Raw genomic sequence first — 25808 nt, 5'->3', positions numbered from 1 at the left:
GGGGATAGGAGCCAGTAGACCTGGGTTCTGATCACGGGGGAGGGTGTGACCTTCGGTAAGTCATTTGACTTCTCTGGGTCTCAGTCTTCTCTACTACAAAATGGGTACGAAAACAAATTCTTAAACATCTAGCAAAATTCCAGACATATCATTGGTGCTCAGTGAATGTGAATACTTTTTATCAACCTCCAGCTCATTCAACCAGCAATTCCAAGTCCAGGTGCCAAGCACATTCATCCTGACGCACAAGAAATGTTTTCCTGTGGTCAATGATGATAAAGGAGCAAGAAGCTGAAGAGTTAAAAAGAAAACAAACAAATAAACCATGCATCCTAAACCCACAACCTAAGAAATCATCCCCCCTCACACAGTTTCTATTCTAGGTTTTATGTTGCCAATCTGGGAATATTGTCAAAGCAAATATTAGTTAAAAGTTGTTTACCAAGGGACAGGTAATTAAATAGTGTGTACAGCGGAGAATATTGTTATCACAAACCTAAAATAATTTTTCTCTAACCTTTATTTATAAAAGAAGACGTTGGACAGACGTGTTCAAATGTGTCCCGAGGCGGCCAGGGGATTTTTTTTTTTTTTTGTCATTTCCTTTTGTAGACCCAGAGTCTGATTGGACCACGGTAGCGCTTTCTTCTTTGGTTGGCTGTTTTTAAACAAAGTGCCCGTGCATTCTGATTAAGGAAATAAATGAAATATGTGTGTACCTATACCTATGAGTTATTTGTCAGTTCCTAAATAGATTACTCGATCAGTATTGCCAGAGCCCAAGTAGACTCCACCATTCATAGAGAAAATCAATCTATCACACTCCCTTAATTAGTGCAAACATTCAGCCAACCAGTTTTATCAATTTTTTAACATATAGTATCGATTGTGTATCAGGACAAGAAAATGAAAATAAAGAACTCTAAACCTGGAAGAGGTCATGCATTTCCAAATGCAAATTGAGATCCAAACATTAAACAATAGGGATATTCTAATCCTTTTACAAAGGCACAAATTGCAAATCAGACTCCCATGCCAGAGTGGCTTTGCCTAACAAAGTCTTTAATGCAAAGAATCCCTTAGGCAAAGACTCCTCTGTTTCTACAAGCTTTGGCACCAAAAGAGCCTTAGATGGCAGTTATGCTCCCTACCTATAAAGTTAATTGTGCCTAAAACAAAATCAGCCTGTCCCCCTGGTCTAGATATACAATCGCCAAAACCATAGAAAGGTGTCTTGGTTTGCAGATTGTTTCATTTTGCCTGAATCATTAATTCCAACAGAAGTTCAAAATGTTTTGTTGAATAAGACTGAAACCTTCATGCTAAACCTGAATAACACGTTTTAACATGCTTTAACATGCACCTGATAAACAAGTTGGATGTATCTAAAATAATAAGCAATCAAGAAAATTGTAGGGAAAAAAAGGGTATATGTCATTATAGTTAATTTGGTTGAGTCTGTCAGAGAACTATCCGATCACTTTCTAAGAGAGGTAAACAATTTTTACTGGCTAGGATGCTGATTTTGACTTAAGTTACATTTTATACCCTCTATGGGGCAAGGATACCAGGAAAAAAATATCTGCAGACTTTCATATTTATATATTCTTATTCATCTTTGGTTCCCCTGCCCTTTGCAGCAGTGGCTGGTCAAGTAGGTCTTTGAGCAGATTATATATGTTTGAACAGAACTGCAGGGGAAGAGAAAGAAGCAGAACAAAACCAGAAATATATATTAACACTTTTATGGAATGGCTCCTATGTTCTCCATAGAAGGGAACAGTGGTAAGTATTGTAGTACCTGACTTAAGGGCTGATAGCACAACACTAATAGAAGTACTATAGAGAACAATGAAATACTTTTTTTGGACATCAGCTCACAATGCGACTCTGAATTTAGAATGTTTTTTATTCCCTCTGTTTTTTTTCTTCCTTCCTTCTTTCCTTCCTTCCTTCCTTCCTTTCTTTTTTCTTTTTTTTTTTATTATATGAAACACTTCATGAATTTGCATGTCATCCTCACATGGGGGGGGCAAGCTAATCTTCTTGTCTTGTTCCAGTTTTAATGTATGGGCTGCCAAAGCAAGCACCAGAACTTTCCTTTAAAACCATCCTTTTTGCATGGTGTTTTTTAAAATTCTTTATGCCCCTCTAATCTTCCCTTCGGTTCTCAGGATACAGCCGTCAGCTGCTGGCCTGTTAACGGAGACTGAGGTAGTGGTTGGTGTTCTGATCTGAACTTGATGTGACCTTGGGCAAGCTAGTCTTTTAGATGGGCCTCCATTTTCTCCTGGAGTTAAATGATCTTTTTTTTTTTAAAAGGATTTTTTTTTTAAGATTTTCTTTATTTATTTGACAGAGAGAGACACAGCGAGAGAGGGAACACAAGCAGGGGGAGCTGGAGAGGGAGAAGCAGGCTTCCTACAGAGCAGAGAGCCTGATGCAGGGCTGGATCCCAGGACCCTGGGATCATGACCGGAGCCGAAGGCAGACGCTTAAGGACTGAGCCACCCAGGCGCCCCTGGAGTTAAATGATCTTGAAGACACTTTCCTGCTCAGAAAGTCTATGTGATTTTATTTATTTATGTATGTATGTATTTATTTATTTATTTCAATGTCTATGTAATTTTATAGCTTTATAGCTTGCAGTCTGTTCCCCATTCCTCTGTGAGGCAGAGAGGAGGCACTTGTCAACTTCATGCACTGTTTTCTAGATTCAGTTTACTTAGACATGTTCAGAAGTCAGAAAACTGCTGTCATGCAAGCAGCAAGGAGAGTTTCAAGCTTGAAGAGTGGCAAACCAGGTGGGTGGTGGTTTCACAGCCACAGATGGATGACCCTTCCTTATTCAGGTAGACTGGCTCACCTAGGAACCTACAGTGTAAAGTGCCTTTGTTAAGCTTTTATTTTTTTTTATTTTTTTTATTTTTTAAAGATTTTATTTATTAATTTGCCAGAGAGAGAGAGAGAGCACAAGCAGGGGGAGAGGCAGGCAGAGGGAGAAACAGACTCCCTGCTGAGCAAGGAGCCCGATGCGGGGCTCCATCCCAGGACCCTGGGATCATGACCTGAGCCAAAGGCAGACGCTTAACTGACTGAGCCACCCAGGCATCCCTTTGTTAAGCTTTTAAAGTGTGATTTTAAAAAAAAACCTTCATGTCATAGGCATACAGGACACTTAAATTTTACCCTTGAAAGGACGCACAATAGACCTCCAAAGATGAGGCTAAAACATTGCCTTTTTGGGGACTTTTTCCAAATTCTGCCTTCCTGAAGGCCATGCCCAGTGGTCCCCTGTTTCCTGTGGGTCACCTGACACCCATCTGCCTCCCCCAAACCACAACAAACCCCCTAAATGAACAAAATTCTTTCCAGAATCAATGCAGAAATTCACCTGGCAAGAAAGAGTCCTCTGAAAAGAGATGCTAGGATTGGGGGCTAACTATTCAATAACTGATTAATTTTTTTCAATTAAATCCAGTAACTTTGGGTATTTAAGGGCAAATAAGGAAAGTTTCCAGTGCCCTCCAGGAACTCGTATCTATTGGAGGAGCCAGACCCATGAAACCTTGTACTACGTGAGGATAAGAGTTTAATGAAAGATCTAGATCAACTGAAATGAAGGAGACTTTTAATAAAAGCTGGGCTTTGAGGGTCGCCCGGGTGGCTCAGTCGGTTGGGCGTCTGCCTTTCGGCTCAGGTCATGATCCCAGTACCCTGGGATCAAGTCCTGCATCAGGCTCCCTGCTCCGTGGGAAGCCTGCTTCTCCCTCTGCCTGCAGCTCCCCCCTGCTTGTACTCTCTCTCACTCTCTCTTGCCCACGCTCTCTCTCTCTAACAAATAAAAAAAAAAAAATCTTTAAAAAAAAAAAAGCTGGGCTTTGAAGGATATATAGGAGCTGTCAGGGGACTATGGTTTTTTCCAGAAGCAGCAGAGACCCACATCTGCAAGCAAAGGCTCAGAGGCTGAAATAGGCATGGTGCTTTGGGGGGTCAATTAAGGAGTGATTGGATATTTAAGGAGAGAATACTGGACACTAGGTAGGTGCCATAGTTGGAAGGTTGACCATGTTAAATCTTTATCCCCTAGGAACTGGGGACCATGGGAGGTTAAGGAGTAAGGGACAGAGTGGCCAGATCTGTTTGACCAGGAGAGCTGTGTGCTAGGTCAGAGCTGGGGATCAAAACAGGAACTTTTTCTTCTACCTCGAACTCCAAGGATAGATTGTGCTCCTGGTATGGTGACCAGCTTAAGAAACATCTGTGGGGGGCGCCTGGGTGGCTCAGTTGGTTAAGCGACTGCCTTCGGCTCAGGTCATGATCCCAGGGTCCTGGGATCGAGTCCCACATCAGGCTCCCTGCTCAGCAGGGAGTCTGCTTCTCCCTCTGACCCTCTTCCCTCTCATGCTCTCTATCTCTCATTCTCTCTCTCTCAAATAAATAAATAAAATCTTTAAAAAAAAATAAAAAGAAAAAATAAAAAGAAACATCTGTGGGAAACTCAGGCTTCCCTGTTAGTCTGCCTCGAAATAGCACATTGGTTGGGAGGCAGAAAGTCTGGGCCTTTTTGACTCTTTAGAGGGTTTATTGGAAGAACCTGGATATTGGCAAATCCTTCTAAATTGGGGAATATCCATTTTGCTTGTAACTTACCTGCCCAGCAGGCTGAAGACGGGAGTATTAGGAGAAAAATGCCTTGAGTATGTCAGCAAGAATGAGAAACAAAAACCAAACACTAACTCGTAAAGGGAACCTCAGTTTCCCCTTTCATCCCTACCTTCGTCGTGAGTATCTGCTGGAAGTAAAGGAGAGTGTACAGGCTTCAGAGGTCTCACCAGGGTGTGCAGAAGGGGTTACTATACACCAGCAAAGTGACCTGATCAGACAGGAGACATGCTTCCTGAAACAGTCCCTTCCATCTGTCCTGTCTAGGGGACTCTGCTTGTGGCTGACACCGATTCACTTACCTCCTAGCTTTCAGCGAGTGTATCTAGAGTTCCTTCAGTATCTCTGTAAATTACTTACCAATTTTAGCTTTTAAGTGGGTATGCAGATATAGCATCTGAGTGTCGCAGTGGTTTGGCCACCATTCAGTAACCTGTTGATCCAATGCCAGTGAGTACAGATTCAAATATCATAGGTGACATGGGTTTTAGAACCCCACTCAACCCCCCTGGGCTGGACAGGTTTGACTGTTGGCCCTCATTGACTTTAGATCATTGCCAAACCTCCACCTGAGGCTCCATCCATATATCGGTTAGTCTGTCTATCTACCTACCTACCTACCTACCTATGTCTCCATAAAGAGCTGTTTCTCTTGTCTTTTGTTCTGTTTAGATGATATCATGTACGATGGACATGAAAAGAAACATAAAAGGATGACAAATGGTCCTCACGCTTTAGGGTATCATTATAAAAATTGTGCGGTATCAGTGAGAAAAGCTCTGCTAGGTATAATCAGATGTCAAAGGGATCCTGGAAATGTGAAGTTACTTTTTGTTGTTGTGAGGTTGTATTTATTTCCTCCTTTTCCTTTAAGAACAAGTGGAGGACATTTGGGAGGGCAGGTTGCAACATGCTGAGTTGTCTGGGGTGCCGGAGAAGACCGAAGCGATTCGAAGAAGTATTGCATCAATGGTATCGTGGAAAACAATTAAAAAGGTGGACTCCCAGTGTACGTGATTCCAGATAAGCGGTTTGATTGATGCTCCTACCCTAGGTGCCCTCCTCCTGCCCGGCTAAGCTAACTGGCTCTGGGATCCTCCTAGATATTAACCCGAAAGAGTTTCTGTGTTTATGCTAACATGGCAGCAGTTGGTTTCCTCTGGGTTTTGACTGCAACCAGGGCATTGACGCTCTAGGTAACTTCATCAGGATTTAAGATTAGTTTTTCAGGAGATGGTAAGAAATTTACTCAAGATTTACTTTTTTGTTCTAAGGTAAAGGCTTCTGAAGGGTGTTTGTTTCCAACTTCCGTTTTAGTTTCACTTAATATGAAAAAAAAAAGAGGCTTTATTTTCATACAGCATTCTGATTTAACAGTAGTTCCTTTGCATTTTCACAGGTAGAACATTCCATGATATATTCCACAGCATTCATTAGGTAGAGAGCTCTTGGTAGTTTTATATGAAATATTGTTGAATGACTCTGCACGTGAACAGTGAATGATAGTTTCATAAACAAACTTTAGGAAGCATATTCAGTTTAGCCCTATAAAAACATGTCACTATGGGTGTCTGGGTGGCTCAGTCAGTTAAGTGTCTGCCTTCAGCTCAGGTCATGATCCCACAGTCTTGGAATTGAGTACTTCATCCGGGCTCCCTGCTCAGTGGGGAGTCTGCTTCTCCCTCTGCCTGCCGTTCCCCCTGCTTGTACTCTCTGACAAATAAAATCTTAAAAAAAAACCCAAAAAACATATCACTATACACTAGCCTCTAGAAGGTGCTAAGAAAATATGAAGAAATAGAACACATAGAAACTAGAATATGGACTACAAATTCACTTAGGTATGTGTGGTGGTGTGTTGAATGGGGCTTCAGAAGCCAGAACATACAATAGAACAGGTAGCTGACATACGCTGTTAAATTTAGATACTCCCATATATCAAAATACAACAGGTACCATCACTCACTGATTGTTTTAATAGTTTCCCTGTGGACTTGCTTCCAAGGCAAAAGGACTGCCTCACCTGGGCTTTCTTATATGTAAAGCAATTATATGTAAAAATTGTTAATCTCCAAATATGAAATAACATTGCATGTTCCTAAAAACTGGAACAGTTTTGGAATGGAAAAAAATTATTCCCTCAACCATCGTACTTGAGATGGTGAAGGTTCCTGTTTTAACAAACTGAAACAATTAATTGTAGGAAGTTAAGCAGACTTTCAGGTAGAAAGAATATTTTGCTGGAAAGGGAATTTTGCTGGACAAGAAGAGATAGACTGGAAAAAGTCTGTTGATGTGTAGGAAACACTATTGTTCATCTTGTGTGTTTGTGCACAAGTTAAAATCTAGGACATATAAAATTAAATGTCGTAAGAAAATGTAGTAAGAAGGCATCTCAATTGTTAGGTGCTATTTATCATACGGTATAAACGGCTCTGTAATGTGGTAATGACAGGACAGCTCGGCACTCAGAACTGATAGGTACGAGAGTAAATAGTGTTAGCTATTTGTGCATGTTGATAGTTTTGTCCTGTACCATTTTCAGAAAATCTTCCTTATTCATTGTGAATACTGAAGCTTGCTTTTTTAGGCTAGAAAAGGTTAATGCAAGTGATGTTTCCCTATGACATCAGAAAAATTTTAATTAATACGTTCTGGTATTCAGGGATGTTTCTCCTATTTGAGGTAATAGGCACTTGGCAAACATGAAGATGGTATCAGCCATTCAGTAAACACTTTTCATACACAACCGTGTGCCAGAAGTCTCTGTTTAAGAGAAAAGTGGATTACAAGAGCAACAACCACAAGGTAACACAAAAATGCATTCCAGTGTAGGCTTTTTAAATGGCTTTAATTGCTCTTTTAAAAAATCAAGCCTAAATATTTGCACCTGCATTCTTAAAAAGTTTTCCCATGTTAAATACTTATTTGGAAACTGTAGAAAATTTAAATGGAGAAAACCAGTATTAATATTTTGGCATTTCCTTCCAGTCCTTCCTCTTCAAAGCTTCTGGTGCTTCCCTCTCTCCTTCAATGCACACACACCAACTTATACAATTGGAATTATGTTTATACTCCTAGATCCTGCTTTTTCCACTTAACATACCATGAGCATTTTTCCATGTCATTAAATATGCCTTGAATATGTTCTTGGCCACATAAAATTCCATCCTATTGATGCACCTGTTTTCTTTTAAGCTAAGACACATGCCATGTTTTCGTCATGCTGGACTCTTAAAAGCCAAGGAAAATACTTTGTGTTGATCCACCATGAGGCTCTTATGAATTTGTTTTCTATTTATAAGATGCACCCACACTTCTGGATACTCCATATAATGGATAGTTAATAAGCAGCCTAAAGATGTCAGCTTGACAATGTTGGTCACCCACATCACCATTACAAATGTATCAAGTGCCAACAAGGGTCACAAATGCTTTTTCCATTTTGTAACCCCCACAAACAAAATTCAAACTCTTGTGTACTGACCTCAAAAAAGGATCAGTGCAGTTTTAAAGCTGAGTAACTTAAGAAATATGCGACCAGCTTACAAAAACACCACTTAAAAGATGTACTGAAATTTACTTTACACTTATTAAAAGTTTTGTGACTGAGTGGTTTCTAACATGTTTCAGTCTGCTTAATCTAGAGGACAGATGAAGTTTTAAAACATTCTGCCAGAAAATTTGGTTCTAACCTCGAGGACTACAGCACATATCTGTAGCACACAGGAAGCATAAATGAATACTTTAATCCTCAGGAGGGCACTGTGGGACTACATTCTTAGGGTTCTCTGCTGTGGGAAGGTTCTTTTGTTCCTCCAACTGTTCTGAGTGCAAGGCCCAGCCCCTGAGAAAGATTTTTATATTTTCATTTAATTTTAAAGAGAAACCATAAGGATCTCTTAAAATATGAAATTGGAATGTTGTGTATTTTATACTTTCCTATAAAAAACTGAGCATACTGAAGAATGAGCAGTTTCTAACTGGAAATTCATATTCAGGTAAGGAAATTGCTTTCATGAGCAACCAACCAGGTGACATTTACTTCTATGATCTCCGATATTCAGCTTTTAGTGTCACAACTCTTATAGTACTCACTGTAAAACTAGCCTTAAAAATGTCTTTTAATCTCTTGTTGAGATAAAAGTTTGGCCTTTCAGTGTGCTTTTCACGTGCCCTGTGTTTTAAACTGCAATTTCTATGACATGCTTTTCCAGGGGAGAAATAGAACAAAAGCAATGTTCAGATAAAATATTATAGGTTTATTTAAAACTTAATTCTCACCTTGAGTAGGCAAAATACAAACTCCACAAAATGTTCATTTTTTACTTTGTAGTTTACAAATATACAAAATAGAAGTTTGCTTAAATTTATATTACATATTTATTAAGGCAAGGAACTATATAGAAAAAAACATTTGTTCTGCTTAAGGCATACTTGGGAATAAACCATTGTACAAATTATTGCACATCTGAAACCACAGTGCATAACAGACTGTCTGCATAAAAATGTTAAAATAAACCAGGCGTATTTACCTGACTTAGGTCATAAATGTAGATCGGAAGACAAAAATAGATTTTCCTTGTCAAAGTATGCAGCAGTTTGAGAACTTTGGCTTCCTCATTTGGTACCTTTAGAACCAAGACTCACCAAGCACCATCGTTTAGGTTATTAAAAACACATTTTCTGTACCTGAATTTCTTCCTCTTCTTCTAATATCGTAATAATGGCTTTTAGAAGGCAAAGAGAATACAAGGTGATCTTTATGCTTATATTGCATCGAAACACAATTCAAGGGAATTCTGGTCTTCCCTCCCCCCAACTCATGGATCTAATTTATACCCTGATATCCACACCTTCCAGTCACCCCCTTGGTGTTTTGTAAGTCCAAGAATATTCAAGTTGGCTTTAGCATTGGAATGATAGAAGATCCAGTCACAGACCCCATCGGTTCTTTGATTTGTCTTCTGGTTTGTGTCTCCTGATTATCCATTCACAAGTTGGCTTGTTGGGAACTTGACCATGATTGTAGTGCTTTCCAGCTGGGTTCCTTCCCCCCAACCCCCGCCCGCGGCGGGGGGGTGGGGGGAAGACTGTGAAAGGTCAAAAAAAAATACTGAATTCTCTTCTGGCAGTGTGGGTCATATCCACTGTTTGGGGATTTAGAAGTGCCTCTTCATGTGTAAGGCGAGGTGGTCCGACCTGGAGAAGGCCCGGTCGCACTTCTGGCACTGGAAGGGGCGGTGCCCGGTGTGTTTGCGATAGTGCCTCGTCAGTTCGTCGGAGCGGGCAAATTTCCACCCACAGCCGTCCCAGTCACAGTGGTAGGGTTTCTCACCTGGGGGAGGAAAAGAAACCGCGGTGAAGCCATTGCTACCTAACGCAGAACTGGCCAAACTGGAGGCCGAATATCAAACCAATTCCCCAAGCACCCTACTCTGAAAAGAGCCAGCCACGTTTTTAGACCACTTCAAGGCCATCTTCAATTTCAGATCATAAATAGGAATATTAAAAGTATTTCTTGCCCTTTTTTTTGGGGGGGGGAACAGACCTACACTTCCTACACTTATATATCGCTAACATTTTCATTCTTTTGACCCGAAGTACCATGGTGATGGAAGTTAATTTAGAACGGTCTCTCCCGTCCAAACCAAGTGATCACATCCTATATCCCACTACAACTGGGTCGAAAAAGCCATAAGCGGCTACTTTTTCTGCATCAACATTTCTATTATTTTAATGAATCCTACACCTAAATGACCTTATGTACCTATACTTATAGGACATGAAAAATTCTCTCCAAGTGACCATCTTAAAGCACAATCATAACCATTTAATTCTGGAAATTCAAACAGAACCTACTTATGAAGGCTAGAACTAAAAATAAAAAAGGGAGTGTGCATCTGGGAACAACCAGTGAAAATTGCCTAAAAATTAAAAAACTGATAACAAGACCTAACATACTTTTGCACTGCAACGTGTAATTTAAGATTTTATTTTTAAGTAATCTCTACACCCAACTTGGGGCCGGAACCCACAAACTCGTGATAGAGTTGCACCCTCCACTGAGCCAGCCAGGCGCCCCCGAAGTGTAATTTCTTGATTACAAGGGCAATGTTTTGCTCAAACGAGGAGAGGCCCACAAGCGGCCTGGACTCTCCCTGCCTTTCAAAAGCCTAACAGAACTGCACATTCAAGCACTTGATACCATCCATCAAGCAAAAGGCTCTCAGGCAAAAAAGGAGGCGCCAGTTTGGTTTGCTGTTCTCTCCTGTGATCCAAGAGATGGAGGAGATAGACTGTGCCCCACATCCCAAGGGAGGCCCTGAGAAGTGCCCACAGTTAGCCAATGGGCTGCACACCAACCCCCTCCCCCCCACTGCCCCGCGCAGCTTCTGCTCTACCTGTGTGGGTTCGAAGGTGCGCCTTGAGATGAGAGCTCTTCGTGTAGGTTTTGCCGCAGCCTGCATAATCGCAAGTATGAGTGGCTGTCCTTTTCCGGGGCCACGACCTTCTCCCCCTCTTTGGTTTCGGCTCCTCTGGCATGCAGGAACCGGGAGGCATGAGCTCTAGGGGTGAAGAAGGTGGGGTCAGCATCGGTCCCTGCGCCCCGGAGAGCCCGCACACGCAGGGCTCCCCAGCCCGAGCTATGAATCCCCAGGACTGACCTTGGTAATGGAGCGGTGGGACCTGTGGCTGCATCTGGTCCGGCAAATAGGGTGGGTAGTTGGGCCCCGGGTGGGGATGAAAGCCCGGGGGGAGCGGTAGGGCAGGGTGACAGTCCCTGCTGCTCAGCAGTTCCTCAGCACCCAGGGTCGGGGTAGTCCTGCTGGGGAGCTGCCGCCCCAGGGGGAAGTCGTGCGCTGGCGGCCGGTGGCCATTGCTGAGAGGGGGTCCAGTGCCCAAGTGGGCCTCTAGGGGCCGACCAACGGTGCACGACGAGACCGCCTCCTGCTTGATCTTGGGGCACATGCGCGGTGGCCCGCCGCTGTAGGGCGCCACCACGACCGGGTGGCTGCCATCCGGGCTGCCTTTGCTAACACTGATGACCGACGGGCTGCCGTATTCGCTGCCAGGGGCACTCAGCGACGCCTTCAACACAAACTTGCCCATCAGCCCGCCACCTGGCGGCTGCGGCTGCTGCGGCGGAATGTACACTGGGTCCAATTCGGGCCGAAGGAGCTCAGCCACGAAGCCGCCCGACGGGCTCACGTCGTTGATGTCCGCCAGGTTGAAGGGAGCTGTGGGAGGGGGCACGGACTCCCGGCCATAGAGGAGGCCGCCGCCGCCAGTGCTGCCCGGCGCCACGCCCGGGTCCCCTCCGGGCCGGATCGGATAGCTGAAGCTGCAGGTGGAGGGCGCGCTGGCAGGACCGCTGCTCGATGGGGAGGACGAGGATGAGGCTGACGCCGACGAGGACACGGTGGCGGCTACGGACTCCGGATGGGACAGGGAATTGGAGAGGATAAAGTCCAGGTCCAGGAGATCGTTGAACTCCTCCGTCTCCCTCCGGGGTAGGAGAGCAGGATTGTTGCCGCCACAAGCCGCGCCGACTCCGCCAGTTTCCAGGTCGGTGGCCACGGTCGCGGCCGCCAGGTCATAGGGGCGGCCGGGAAGCACCGGGGGAAGTCGCTTCATGTGGGAGAGCTCCTCCCGCCAGCGCTGCGGGAACAGGACGGGAGAGAGACCGTCGGTGCCGGTCCCCTGCTACCAACACTACATACTGGCGGGCCGGCCGCGCCTATACTGCCCAGGCACCGGGACTGGGCAGACAAAGCGCCGGGGGACTCCGGGTGCCAGCGCTGCAATCTCGGCCCACCCCCGGCGTTGGTTTGGAGGATGTTATGTTCTGTCTGCCCGATGGCGTGTGAGCAAGGGCCACGGCTCGACAGCCCGGGTCCTTCCCCAGCCAGATCCCGGGGACGCTCCTGCCACCCCTGGAATTGGGACACGAGGATCTCCCTATGCGCCCTCGCCGCGGGTACGCCTACGCGCCAAGCTCACTCGGGCCCAGCCCGTGTGCAGGGACACATCCACCTCCCGCCCGATGGCCACCGCGCCAGCCCTGCCGCCTGCGAGCTAGGAGACGTGTGCCGACCGGGTGTGCGCCCCCGGCGGCTCCGCAGTGTCCGGACCACACGCATGTACAACTAAGCCAAGGGCGCGGAAGCCATCCTAGGAAGACTGCGGGGCCAAGTGCGGTGGCCACTCCTTCCCCTCGCCGGGTGGTTTTGGGTTGACCCCTGGGCTCCGTTCGTCCTCACCCCACCCACAGAAGTCCCCTGGACGTTGCCGACCTTTCGCGACAATACTCACGTTATTCGGGGCACCTGCTGGACGCAGTGTCTTCTCCCTTCCCGCCGGACCGGACGCGAACGTGGAGAAGGACGGGAGCAGTGCGTCGCTGACAGCCATGTCAGACTCGCCAGGTGGCTGCCTGCGGGCCGGGCGGGGCACAGAGGCAGAAGTCAGGGGGCCACTCGACCGCCGCTCGGGCGCGTCCCACCGGCCTCCGGCCTTCACCCCTCCCTGCGCCCCGCGCCGCACCTACCTCATTAATGTGGGGGCCCAGAAGGTCCTCGGGAGTCCGAAGCAGTGGGGCTACCCAAACCCCAAAGTCAACGAAGAGGGAAAAAAGAAAAACTTAACGAACCAAAACCAAAAACCCCAAATTGCCCGAGATCCTTCTTTGGACTAAATATAAACGGGAGATGCCTTTTTAAAAAGTTCCTTTGTATACAAAAGTTCTTAGAAAAGTTGTAAACTCGTAAAAACAGACAATCAGCAAGGCGAGTAAGTAGGTCCGGCGGCCGAGCTGCGCGCTCTTCGACTCAGCAGCGTCCTCCACCACTGTCGCGGTCGCCGCGGCTGTCGCCGTGGGCGCTGGGGCTGTAGCCGGGTTGGCGGGCGGGCGGCGCCGCCAGGTGAGACTGGCCGCGGTGGCGCGGATCTGCGGACTGGGCGGCGGCGCGGGGCGCGGAGTCCGGGGGGCTGCGCGGGGCGCGCGCGGCCATGGGCGCTGGCCGCGGGCGGGTAGGTGGGTGGGGGGCCTGAGGGGCGGGGAGGGGCACTTGGCGGCTCCCGGTGCCGCCGCCGCCGCCCGCCACCGCCTCTGCTCCCCGCGCGCCCGCAGCCGCGCTCGCTCTCTCGGGCCGGGGAACTGCCGGCGGCCGCCGCGCACTCCTTACTTAACTTCTCGGCTCCCGCCCTACCCCCGCCTCCTACCCGCTGTACGCCACGGCCCGCCGCCAGGCCCCGCCCCTCCCTTTCTTCTCCCCTCCCTCCTGGGGCCCCCCCGCGCGTTGCCATGGCAGCTAAATAAACAAACTCGGCGCACGTGGGGGCGGGGGAGGGAGGGGCGGGGGGGGAGGGAGGGAGGGGCGCGGGCGGGGCCCGGCCGAGCCGTGACGCCAGCCCGGCAGCTGGCGGGCAGGAGCCGCGCTGACGCCGGCCGCGGCGGCGTCGGCGGCGGCCGGCGGTCGGGGCGCGGGGTACTGGGCGCAAGTGCGGTCGCCATGCGACCGGGGCAGCCTGCGTCGCGGTGGTCAGCTCCGTGGGTTCGAAGCCCGTGGCGGAGGAGTCTGGTAGGGGCTGAGGGGTCGGTTCCGCTCCCCCACCCCCGCTCCCGTCCGCGCCGTCTGCGCGCCAGAGAAAAGCGCGATTATCCGCGTGACTCATCCAGCCTGCCGTCCCTCTCCGGCGCACGCAGCAGCCCGGCGCTGGTCTCGGAGCGCCAGTGCGTGCGCTTGGCCTGGCCTCGCGGGGTTCTTCGTGGGTTCTCCGGCTGGGTGGGCTGGGGTGGGGTGGGGGTGGGGGTGGGAGGCAGGGAGAGGTGGGTGCCCGGCTCTGTGGCGGGACTGGGAGCCCGAGAAGGCCTGAAAGGGCGGAAAGATGTTGGGGCGGGAAGCGGAGTTACGGTTTTTATATTTCGGGGAGCCAGGAAGGGAGTGAGAGAGCTCAAGACTGACTTTGTGGGGTGGAGGAGGGCAGAGGGGCCGTGAGGCGCAGACACCTTTCAACCAGGGAATCTCGAGCACTTTACAAGCCGCGCACCCTCCTTTCCACTTTACGGATGGGCAAACTGAGTCATAAAAAGGTGAAATGGCGAGGTAAAGGTCAGACGGGGAGCTAGCTCCCTTGGCTCAGGTTCCGAGCGGTCAAGCCCACCGAGAGGCACTTAGCTGGAAAGTGGCCACATACCAGGAAGTGGAGCGGTGCGGTGGGACCCCGGTTCCCGAAAAAGGCACAACGAGCTCGGCGGCAGTCGTTCCTGCCCACCGGGAAGAGAAGAGGAAACGGCAATCGTTATTTCAGTCTTACAACTTTGCCTCCCCACCCCCACACTCCCCTAAGTTTGTGATCAGTAATTTTCCAGCCGGGAAATGTTTTCGCCCTCATCTCTACAAACAGTGACTTTTTTTTTTTTTCTTTCCCAAACGTGAGTGTGGTGTTCGGTATCACCTGCTAAACGTAGGCTTGCGAGGTGTTTGGTTTGGATTGAGGCGCACAGAGCCGGGCTCCATCCGCCTCCACGGAGGCTCTTCCAGGGAACCTCCTCACCAGTAAACGCTGTCGATCCCAGGAAAGACAAGGGGAGGAGGAAAAGGGTCGAAGCCCCAACACTGGACGGAGTGTCCGCTCACTGTCATTGAGCTCTCTAGTTGCCTCATACTTTTAAGTCGTTGTCACCTGTTTGAGTTGTGCGATTCTGGTACCTATTAGGTTTCCTAAGAGTATTTGTTAGCCCTGAATTTCCACTTCTTGCCGACCACAGAAGCATTCTTGGAATGCACCTCATCCCGGATGAATCCACTCGGCCCTCTCTGCCAACGACAGGAATCCCTCTAGATCTAGAGAGTTGGACAAATTTGAAGATGACTTCCATCCTCTAGCCAAGGCTTCCATTGGGGGGGGGTGTGGGGGGGGGGGGATGCTTTGGCAGGGAAAGCCCGACCTGGAGGGTTCAACCTCACTCCATAGGAGCAGACCAGTTACTTTAACTCTGAAAACATTGCCCTTTTCAAAGGAAGAAAGCAAGAAAGGAAAACACCTGCTACCCCTCCCCCCACTCCTTTCATTGTGATGGCAAAAATTTTCTTGGTATGCTAGAACTCAAGGATTGCATGAAAATGTTATACGCTTTTCCATCACGGCCTAAGTTCCTAAACCCCAGTGGACTTGGATGAGGCCTTGATTGGTAGCCATTTCCCTAGGCATGTAAACACCTAAATCCGGACTTGGAGTTTCTAACTTAAGTAGTGAGTACATGAGGGGTTTTTTTCTGCTTTGCTCTTCTTTCTCTAAAGCAGTAACCCTTCCCCTTCAACAAAGGTAACCACCACAGTGAAAAAACAGTATTACACAGATGAATTGGAAAGACACTATTCTTATGTCATCAAATCAAGACAAGATTCTGAAATTCAATTAAAAAGATGAACTTGTAGTTTCCAAACAGCCTTCAGGAGGAGTAAAGCCGGTGTCACTTTGTGGCAGGCAACGATCTGGTTATTACTCTGATTGCATCATAAAGTGAGATCTCTATATTTGCCCTGGATTTCTAAAAGTGGTAAGGAACTTCAAGTTCACAAATCATCTCCTTTCAAGGCAGGTGCCCGGTGTGACAACAGGGTTATGACCCTCCCTCTTTTCAGAACAGGTAGGTCCAGAAGAGTTAAATCCCTGCCCTGTATAATTTATAAACATGAGGCTGAGTAAACCTTTGATGACTAAATTGCACTCTAAAATAATAATAATAGAAGACACCCTTTAAAGAAGAATTACATACTTACTGGGGACTTTATTTCAGCAAACTGATATTACAAGTTTTGTGATATGGATGTTAATTATTAATGTCCTTGGAGTTATAAAATAATTTTTTTTTTCCAAGCACAAACTGCATTAGTTGGCGGAAGATGTGATGGAAGCTGTCAGTGTTAGGGGATTGGCATGGAGACTTGGAGGGGTGTGATAGACTGAAGAGGCTCAACATGCTTCAAACGAAGGACTCTGCACCCAGGACTGAGCACCAGATCTGGGCAAATAGAGCTCCTCCGGGGGCCTGGCTGCGCCCTGGCCTGGGGTATCTGCAGAACTGCCACAGGACTCAGGAATAGCTGGGGTTTTTGTTTGTTTGTTTTTTATTTTTCAGAAGGTGGCAAGGCTTTTCTCAGCCTCCACTTTCTTTCCTTGGAAACCAGCCTCTTTTTCACCTCGGTCACATGTGAGATGTTAAGAAAGTGGGCTTTAGCACGAAATTGGCTGGGTTTGTGTTCTGGCTCTGCTGCTTTTAGCTGTTCAGGTTATTTGACCGCTCCTGTTTCTTCTTCTATAGAATGGGGATAGTTATGGTACCTACTTCTTAAAGTGATGAGGATTATAAGTGGAATTATCCAAGTAAAGTATTTAACACAGGCCCTGGCGCTCAGTGAATGATAGGTATTACTGTCACCAGTATTCTCCAGAGCACCATAGGCTTCATGAGGGCAGGAGCTGTTGTCTTGTTCACTGCCATATCCCCACGTCCTGGTACAGTACCTGCCTGGTACACAGTAATGCTCTGTGTTTGTTGAATGAATGAATAATGGACTTTAGCAGGAACGTGGTCTTTCTTTTCAACTCTCCCTTGGAGGCTTCTGAATCCCCTTTTTTGTCAAGAGCTTCCATCCACCCAGAGTCTTATCCTGATTTTTCCTCCGTTGTTTGATCACCGTTCCCCAGCTTCCCAAACCAGAAACCTAGATTCTCCTCATTTTCTTTGGCCTGGGCATTTAGGCTTCCCCAGAGCTCAACCACTTCCATTCCTAAATGACGCCGCTGCCTTTGACAACATTGCGCCGCCTTGGTTCAAGCCCTCCTCATTTATGGCTTTTAATCATTACGGTGGCTTCCCCCAGCTGTTGTCCTGCTCGTCCCTTTTCTCCACCGCCTCCCCCAGAGCCCTCCTGGAATTTCCCTGCTAGACGGAATCCATTTTTATCCCAGATCCCTTCTTAGTCTCCTGTACCACACTCCTCGTACTAGGGCCCTCGACAAACTTTGCAAACTCATCTCTAGAGACTGACCCCACCCTCCCTAAACTTTAACTGGATGTTCTCTCAAGTCTGAATACACAATGTGTTTTTCTCCACTGGCTCTTTTTCTGTCTGAAAGGCGGCTTCTTCCCTCGGTGGCCCTCATCATCCTCAAACTGCAGAGCCCCTCTTAATTGTCCCTTGGTCTGCCCGTCCCCATCTAGGTTAGTCCTCTTCCCTCTGAGCTCCAATAAAGCTGGGTGGTGACTCTGCTATGCCATTTACCCAGGGGACTCCGTGATCTGGTGACTTGTTCGTGGGGCTCCTACCCCACTGTGGCATCTTTAGGACAAATGCCCAGTGAGTATGCATTTTCGAATCAAAGGAGCAAAGCTGCCTTGGTAGTGATTCATCTGGAAACCCTGCTCTCTCCTATCTCGTCCGTAACGTTTCTCTCTGGTTCAGAGTTCACTGGCTTGGTTTTCTGTTTTCCAATCCCTCTCTTCCCTCCACCCCCTTCTTTTCTTCCTTTGAAAAGCGCTATGAAGGAGACAGAAAATAAAGTCCTTCATTACTCTGCCCTCACAAAACAGACAAACAGGGAGAGAACAGTCCTGGCCAAGGCATTGTAATAAAATAAACTAGAAAACACAAACAAAAATAACCAAAAGCCAAACCAAAACCAAATGGAGAAAGAGTCAACTCTTTTCTGTAGCCAAATCCATTGCCTTTCAAAACCCAAACATTGGGTATTGAAGTTTTTAGAGCAGAAAATGAGTCACAGACATTTAAAAATCAATTCTCAGAAATTTAAAATCTTTCTCATGAACCTTTAGGTTTGATCACTTAAGTTACATTTTTAGCCCCCAAATTTTAAGCTCTACTGTCTTTAAGCTATTCAAAAAGAAATTCTGAACTTAATGGGATTATCTTAAAGCTGTTTGAACTGGTGGCAGTTGGCTAGATTCAGGTTTTCAGTGTCCTCCTCTTGTTCTGAGCCGTTAAGGAGATACAAACAAACCCGCCTCTTTTTAGGTTATTTCTGTTTAGTACCGAGAAATATCTTTTAAGAGTAAAATACATGGTGGTGATATTTTTCTTAACAAAAAAATTAGGTTCTAATGTTTACATTCTTCATCTAGCATGATTGTTCTTAAGGCCACCAGAAGAATCTTCTGATCCTATATGCATTTGAAAATAAAAACAGCATCTAAAAGTAAAAGAACTAGCAAACAAGGCAGATCAGCAGAAAAAACCTATTGCTGGAATTTTCTCCTTGACTTGGTTCACCAAATTTCCCTGGCTTGTTAAACTCTTTCCTGGAGAGAATTAGCACTGAGAGAAACTAAGACATAGTCTCAATATTCTATTGTTCTATTTTCTTAATTTGAAAGGCTCAGTACCTCAGATTCTTAGTGTAGGACAATGTTGTTTCTCTGCAAAAAACATGGTTCCCTGGCTTAAATCAGAATGGAGGTAAAAATTTTGCATTATGGAAAGTGTAGGGATTTTGAGGGTTCAATAATGACTGCTTCACACCCTGAGAAACGCAAACAAGAAACAATTCTGTGTTTAATTTTCTTCTCAGTTTGTGGGCCAGACAAGAGGATAGGTTATTTTTGCCAATTGACATTATGTACTTTGAGCCAAGGAAATGATTTAAAAAATAATAATAATAATAACAATGCATGTCATTACCCTGCGGTTGACTCTCTTTCACAAACATTGTGTTTGTTAATCAATTTTAATGTACTGGCTGGCTGGTGGGGATAGTGCTAGGAGGATGGCTAGTGCCAATGTTAAAAAAAAAAAAAAAAAAGATGGGGCGCCTGGGCGGCTCAGTTGGTTGAGCGACTGCCTTCGGCTCAGGTCGTGATCCTGGAGTCCCGGGATCGAGTCCCGCATCGGGCTCCCTCCTTGGCAAGGGAGTCTGCTTCTCCCTCTGACCCTCTTCCCTCTCGTGCTTTCTATCTCTCATTCTCTCTCTCTCTCTCAAATAAATAAAATCTTTAAAAATAAATAAATAAATAAAAGGATCAAAATTAATTTCTGGCAGCATTAAGTATCTCATTGTGTTTGATGCGTTTTTCACAGTCGATAGCTCAAATCTAGACACATGCTCTTCTATCAAGGGATGACCGGAAGCTTTTTGAAAGAGGAAACCCTAGCATAGTTACCTAACCTGAGAGGAATTCCCAGCATTTTAATAGAGATTCAAGAAGGTAATCTATTCAGACTGCGTTCAATCTATGTTGTCAGTTAACTGATGAATTTTTCTGGTTGCTACATTTACCCAACAAAGTTCTCAGAGCCAAGTGTTTATGGGAAACACTGAACTGTTGAATTTCAATGTTCTCTGTTTCATTCAGCAAACTCAGTTTTCCATTCAAATAGCAACTCATTCGGGCTTCTTAAAGGACTGGCCACTATCTTTGGGCTATCTGGATGCAGAGTACAGTGTCAATATCTGAGTTGAATTCTCTGCACCTTCTTGCTATAACTCAGTGAAGCGGGGTGGCTTGGCAGAATTCACGGGGTTATGGGAGAGGAAGGAAGGGCTTGAATTCAAAGTAGTGAGCGCAGCTACTCTGGGGGAGATGGTTGGGGCTGCCACCCAAGATTTTGGGTTCCAGGCCTCTTACCGCCTCCTAGCTGCGTGACCTTGGGCGAGTGATGTCACCCAGCTACACTCTACTTTCCTGGTCTGTGTCATGGGGCTGTGAATATACCTGCCTCACAAAGCTGAGGATTTGGTTATGAAAGCTACCATGAGTGTTTGTTTCTCCCCTCTGGCCATGAAACCTGACACGGTTCTCCCAGTTTGATAAACTTGAAATGGGTTCTGCAATACCCAACATGGGGAGCTGATGCATTATCTTGATTTGAAAACTAAAACGCTGGGGCGCCTGGCTGGCTCAGTCAGTGGTGCACGTGACTCGACCTCGGGGTCCGGAGTTCAAGCCCCACCTTGGGCGTAGAGATTCCTTAAAAAAAAAAAAAGACTAAAATGTTTTTTTCCCACAGTATCTTATTTCCCTCCAAATCGCCCAGCATCACTGCAGATGCTACAACTAAGGAGCATCCTCAGCTGAAACCTCACAAAGATGCTGTCGTTAAGTTGAGCCGTGTATCAGCACGGGTTCACGTCATTACTTGCAAAGGGCTTCTTTGGCTGCGTAAAATCTAGAAAGACAAGTGACAGTTGACCCTTCATAAGCCAGGCAAGAGCTATATTGGGCAGAGGAGAGTTTCAAGGTCAAGTTCATAATTGAAGAATTATGTACTGGCTGATAATGCTGGCAAAATTCTAACCTTGTCTTTCCTGGAAGAGTACTAGAAGGATCTTCTGTGTTCTCCCTTCAGGATTCAGAGGGAGTAACAACTTTCAAATTAATAATTAACATCACAACTGTGAGACACCGTAGCCAGTACTGTGCCGAGGCCTGTTTATACAGTAAGTCATATCCCCCTCACATCACCCCTGTGAGGCTGATGATGCCCCTGGTGCTCTAGTATGTAGGCTTTCCCGGGGCCGAGGACCCAGCCTGACTTACTCTGATTTCAGAACATAGTACAGTTATAAAATGCATCGTAGGTGCTCCATACACATTTGTTTAATAAGTGAATCCCATTTTGCAGTTTTAGACAGTGCAGTGTAGAGTGGTTAAGTGACTAGCCAGCCCAGGGTTATGCAGCTAAGTAAGTGAGACAGTCAGTGTTCTGAGAGCCCACACTGGGAAGGAGGCCTGTGGTATCAGGGCTCTATGTAGCCTGCCCCTTAGTCATCCTTGTTTGTTCCTGTCCTCAGCTGTGTGGGGCTTCCCTGAATCCAGAGTTCTTACATCAAGTTCTCCAGAGAGTAAACCTCTAATCTTCTGCCCAAGTTGGGGGAAAAGTAGTTACCCAGCTGCACGGGGTTAGGGAGGAATCTTAGGGCCTAACTGCTTGGATAGATGGAAGGATGGATGGGTAGGTGGGTAGGTGGATGGATTTTCCAACTGCTGCTTATATAGGCTTTCAAGAAATAATTCCTTTTTTTTCCCCCGAAGCAATAATTCTGTTTTCATTCCCATATGCACTTTACTTTCTGAGTAACTTTGTGTCTCCACTTCCTGACCCTTCCAAGGGATCTGTACCTTGAAATCAGTCTGCTTTATTTTCCACTTTCTGTGATCTAAATTTGTGGTCACTTGTCCATTTGCTTCCCAATTCCCACCCTCTGTCCTCGTTGGTTTTGCCTTTTCAATTCTTTTAGCGTATCTTAAATGGGGTTTCAGAGGGAGCATCAGAAAACGTGTTTAGCACGCCATACTTAACCAAAAATCCCTTGCTCCTTTTATTATTTTACCTTTTTAAAAAATATATATATATCGGGAACGACAGATGTTGGCGGGGATGTGGAGAAAAGGGAACCCTCCTACACTGTTGGTGGGAATGCAAGCTGGTGCAACCCCTCTGGAAAACAGTATGGAGGTTCCTCAAACAGTTGAAATTAGAGCTACCGTTGGATCCAGCAATTGCACTACTGGGTATTTACCACAAAGATACAAATGTAGGGACCCGAAGGGGTACATGTACCCCAATGTTTATAGCAGCAATGTCCACAATAGCCAAACTGTGGAAAGAGCCAAGATGCCCATCGACAGATGAATGGATAAAGAAGATGTGGTATATATACACAATGGAATATTATGCAGCCATCAAAAGGAATGAGATCTTGCCATTTGCAATGACGTGGATGGAACTGGAGGGTGTTATGCTGAGTGAAATAAGTCAATCAGAGAAAGACATGTATCACATGACCTCACTGATATGAGGAATTCTTAATCTCAGGAAACAAACTGAGTGTTACTGGGGTGGTTGGGGGTGGGAGGGAGGGGGTGGCTGGGTGATAGACATTGGGGAGGGTATGTGGTACGGTGAGCGCTGTGAATTGTGCAAGACTGTTGAATCACAGATCTGTACTTCTGAAACAAATAACGCAACATATTTTAAGAAAAAAGGAAAAGAAGAAGATAACAGGAGAGGAAGAAAAGGGGAGTATGTCAGAGGGGGAGACGAACCATGAGAGATGATGGACTCTGAAAAACAAACTGAGGGTTCTAGAGGGTAGGGGGGTGGGGGGATGGGTTAGCCTGGTGATGGGTATTGAGGAGGGCACGTTTTGCATGGTGCACTGGGTGTTATGAACAAACAATGAATCATGGAACACTGCATCAAAAACTAATGATGTAATATATGGTGATTAACATAACAATAAAAAAAAGGAAAAAAAAAAAAATATATCTAGGGGCACCTGGGTGGCTCAGTTGGTTAAGCGACTGCCTTCGGCTCAGATCATGATCCTGGACTCCCGGAATCAAGTCCCGCGGCGGGCTCCCTGCTCAGCAGGGAGTCTGCTTCTCCCTCTGACCTTCCCCCCTCTCATGTACTCTCTCTCTCTCATTCTCTCTCTCAAATAAATAAATAAAATCTTTAAAATATATATTTATTTATTTGACAGAGAGAGACACAGCAAGAGAGGGAACACAAGCAGGGGGAGTGGGAGAGGGAGAAGCAGGCTTCCCACTGAGCAAGGAGTCCGATGCAGGGCTTCATCCCTGGACCCTGGGATCATGACCTGAGCTGAAGGCTGACGCTTAATGACTGAGCTACCCAGGTGCCCTATTTTACTTTTTTTTTTTAAAGTAAGCGCCTGGCCCTACGTGGGGCCGGAACTCAAGACCCCAAGGTCAGGAGTTGCATGCTCCACTGACTGAGCCAGCCAGGTGCCTCTTATTATTTTACTTTTTTAAAGTTAGATTTTTTTTTCTGATCTCAAAAATTAATGCTTGCTATTTAAAAAAATCAATAAATGTGTTTCAAGTAAAAAACAAAAATAAACATCCTACCAATCCAGATATGACTGTGATTAACAGTTTGGTGTACACATTTTCAGAATTTTTATGCCTATATAAAAAATACTAAAATTTATTTTTCAAACATGTGTTATCATTTGCACACAGCTTTGTAAATTTGCTTTGATTTTCACTTAGCGATATACCATAGATATCTATTCATGTTAATATATAAATATACCTTATACTTTTAAACACACCATAGTTTTCCTAATACTGGTATTAATCAACCCCTTTTGATGGGCATTTAGATTGTTTCCACTTTTTCACTATTACAAAATTCTTAGGTGCACCCTTAGACATACTCTCTTATTTCCTTAGGCTCAATTTGTAGAAATTGTTTCATTAGGTTAACATCATCAGATATTATCAAGTTGTTCCTCAAAAAATGTCCATTCCAGGGGCACCTGGGTGGCTCAGATGGTTGAGCGTCTGCCTTTGGCTCGGGTCATGGTCCCAGGGTCCTGGGATGGAGCCCTGCATCGGGCTCCCTGCTCAGTGGGGAGCCTGTTTCCCCCTCTCTCTCTACTGCTCCCCATGCTTGTGTGTTCACTCTCTCTCTGTCAAATAAATAAATAAAATCTTTAAAAAAAATGCCCATTCCCATCAGCAGTTTATATTCCCATCTGCAAAGTAGCAAGGTACTGCTTTCCTGACACGCTTGCAGCACTGAGTGTTAGGATCTCATTCCTCTGCTACTCCTTTTAAACACTGGTATTGACGTATACCAGCTTTGGGGCTAGTCAGCCTCTCTTGGCAGTTAGTTGTTTCCTTCAGATTCCGAAGGTGTGGAAATTGTACAGTGTTAGAATGTCGTCAGAGGCTTCCACTGTGCACATATGGAAGCAGAGGCCTAGGGAGTGGAGGTGACGTGCCCATGCCACACACCGGCAGATCTGTGACCCCAAAACACTTGTCCCAACTCCCGGCCAAGCCCAAGTGTTCCCTGGATCAGACTGCTTGGACAGACGAACACCATAACCTGCCCTTCCTAGAGCCCCTTCCCTTCTGAAGCCAGAAGCATGCACCTCAGGCGAGGGATGGGAAATTGCATTTTCAGAGCACCTTCTAAGAGCCTCAGCCTGCCCCAGGTACTTTGCAGAGGTTATGCCCACAATTATGCCATGAGGTGTAGGTATTATTAACTCCGTTACACCAGAAGGAAATGGAAGAACTAGAGATTCAGCTAATCAAATTAGTAATCTGTGCCTAGTCCCAGGGGATTTAGCTTGGCGACTAGATGAGATTCATTAGAGTGAATACTGTGGCAGCACGGGAGTCAGGTTTAAAGGGAGGAAGAGTGGTATCAGCGAGGCCAGTGGGCCCTGTGTGGGGAAGGGGGATGTTCCCTGGGAAGCCTGAAGAGCCTCTGATCCTTCCTCCCCACAGCAAGTGCTCATTCAGGCTAAGAGTAAAGACTGGCAGCATCAGCGACTGTCAAGGCGGCATCTTGTTGTTTCGGGATCCTGTTGTTGCCCAGGGTTGAGCCCAAGTCCAGCACAATGCCTGCTGGCCGAGCCCCTGTGCTGGAACGACTGAACAGTCCAGCATGGCCAGTGTGTAAATGTCAAGTAAACACCAAATTCAAGTGCAATCTAACTATTGTGCTGGGACTGTTTGCTTTAGATATAATAGTCAGCAGGAAAGGAGAAGGAGAGGGAGGGAGGAAAATGTATGTCACTTCATAAGGCAAATCATGAACGTGTGAGCCCTCCCTGGGCTGGCTGGAATGTCACAGGGACCAACGTCAAATAAATAAAGGGCCTGCACTCCATGTTGCAAAAATAAGCATGTCCATTTGCTTGAAAAAAAAAAAAAAAGTTCAGATGAGGGAACATTTTCCAGTCAATCACTCTGCAGCAAAGTCATCCTGTTGAATTTGTGACTCACAGGCTCTCTGTGTCAATAGACAGAGAGTAAGCCCATCTTTATGACTTCACTGGGAGATGAAGCAGAAGTCGGGGATGAGGCTGGGCCGGCTCTCACCCAGGGCTCGAAGCTCTGACAATAAAGAGCCAAGGAAAGTCTGACCACTCAGAGGCTGGGCGATTACATTTGTTGTTCCCTTTTCTTTATTTCTCCCTTGTCTCCTAGAAAAGAACCAACGTAACATTTGACTGACTTCATCCTTTCCTTGCCTCCACATGGATGGAGGGCTGTGATTGGAGGGCGTTTCCTGCATTTGGGGTTCTGCACACAGTGCTATCTCATTCTGCCCTCGTAGCCATTCTGGAGG

The 25808-nt window shown here is 46.3% G+C and overlaps 1 protein-coding gene, 1 long non-coding RNA gene and 1 other non-coding gene across 4 annotated transcripts; all 3 read right to left on the bottom strand.

Annotated features, from left to right (window-relative positions):
• Positions 1 to 634: 634 nt before the first annotated feature.
• On the bottom strand, positions 635 to 5362 carry LOC141369966 (uncharacterized). The gene is made up of 3 exons (XR_012373572.1): positions 5291 to 5362; positions 5026 to 5098; positions 635 to 686 (listed from the first exon to the last, which is right to left on the bottom strand). It is a non-coding gene; the product is annotated as an uncharacterized lncRNA (long non-coding RNA).
• LOC112836807 (U6 spliceosomal RNA) lies at positions 1983 to 2090 on the bottom strand. The gene has a single exon (XR_003211574.1). It is a non-coding gene; the product is annotated as a U6 spliceosomal RNA (small nuclear RNA).
• Positions 5363 to 8906: 3544 nt separating the features above from the next.
• KLF4 (KLF transcription factor 4) lies at positions 8907 to 13898 on the bottom strand. Of its 2 annotated transcripts, XM_025888407.2 has the most exons (5): positions 13217 to 13894; positions 12982 to 13102; positions 11334 to 12327; positions 11070 to 11234; positions 8907 to 10003 (listed from the first exon to the last, which is right to left on the bottom strand). In XM_025888407.2, the coding sequence occupies exons 1-5, from the start codon at positions 13219 to 13221 to the stop codon at positions 9828 to 9830; spliced, it is 1461 nt and encodes a 486-aa protein (XP_025744192.1). In that variant the 5' UTR covers positions 13222 to 13894; the 3' UTR covers positions 8907 to 9827. The 2 variants fall into 2 exon arrangements, with proteins under 2 accessions (XP_025744192.1, XP_025744191.1); XM_025888406.2 differs by having other exon boundaries at positions 11070 to 12327; positions 13217 to 13898.
• Between the last annotated feature and the right edge of the window lie 11910 nt (positions 13899 to 25808).

The sequence above is a fragment of the Callorhinus ursinus genome, unplaced genomic scaffold (assembly GCF_003265705.2).
Source record: "Callorhinus ursinus isolate GAN/ISIS: 27379988/994484 unplaced genomic scaffold, GSC_fseal_2.0 scaffold24, whole genome shotgun sequence".
In the NCBI taxonomy this organism is placed as follows: domain Eukaryota; kingdom Metazoa; phylum Chordata; class Mammalia; order Carnivora; family Otariidae; genus Callorhinus; species Callorhinus ursinus.
This window is presented reverse-complemented; position numbering and strand designations above follow the sequence as displayed.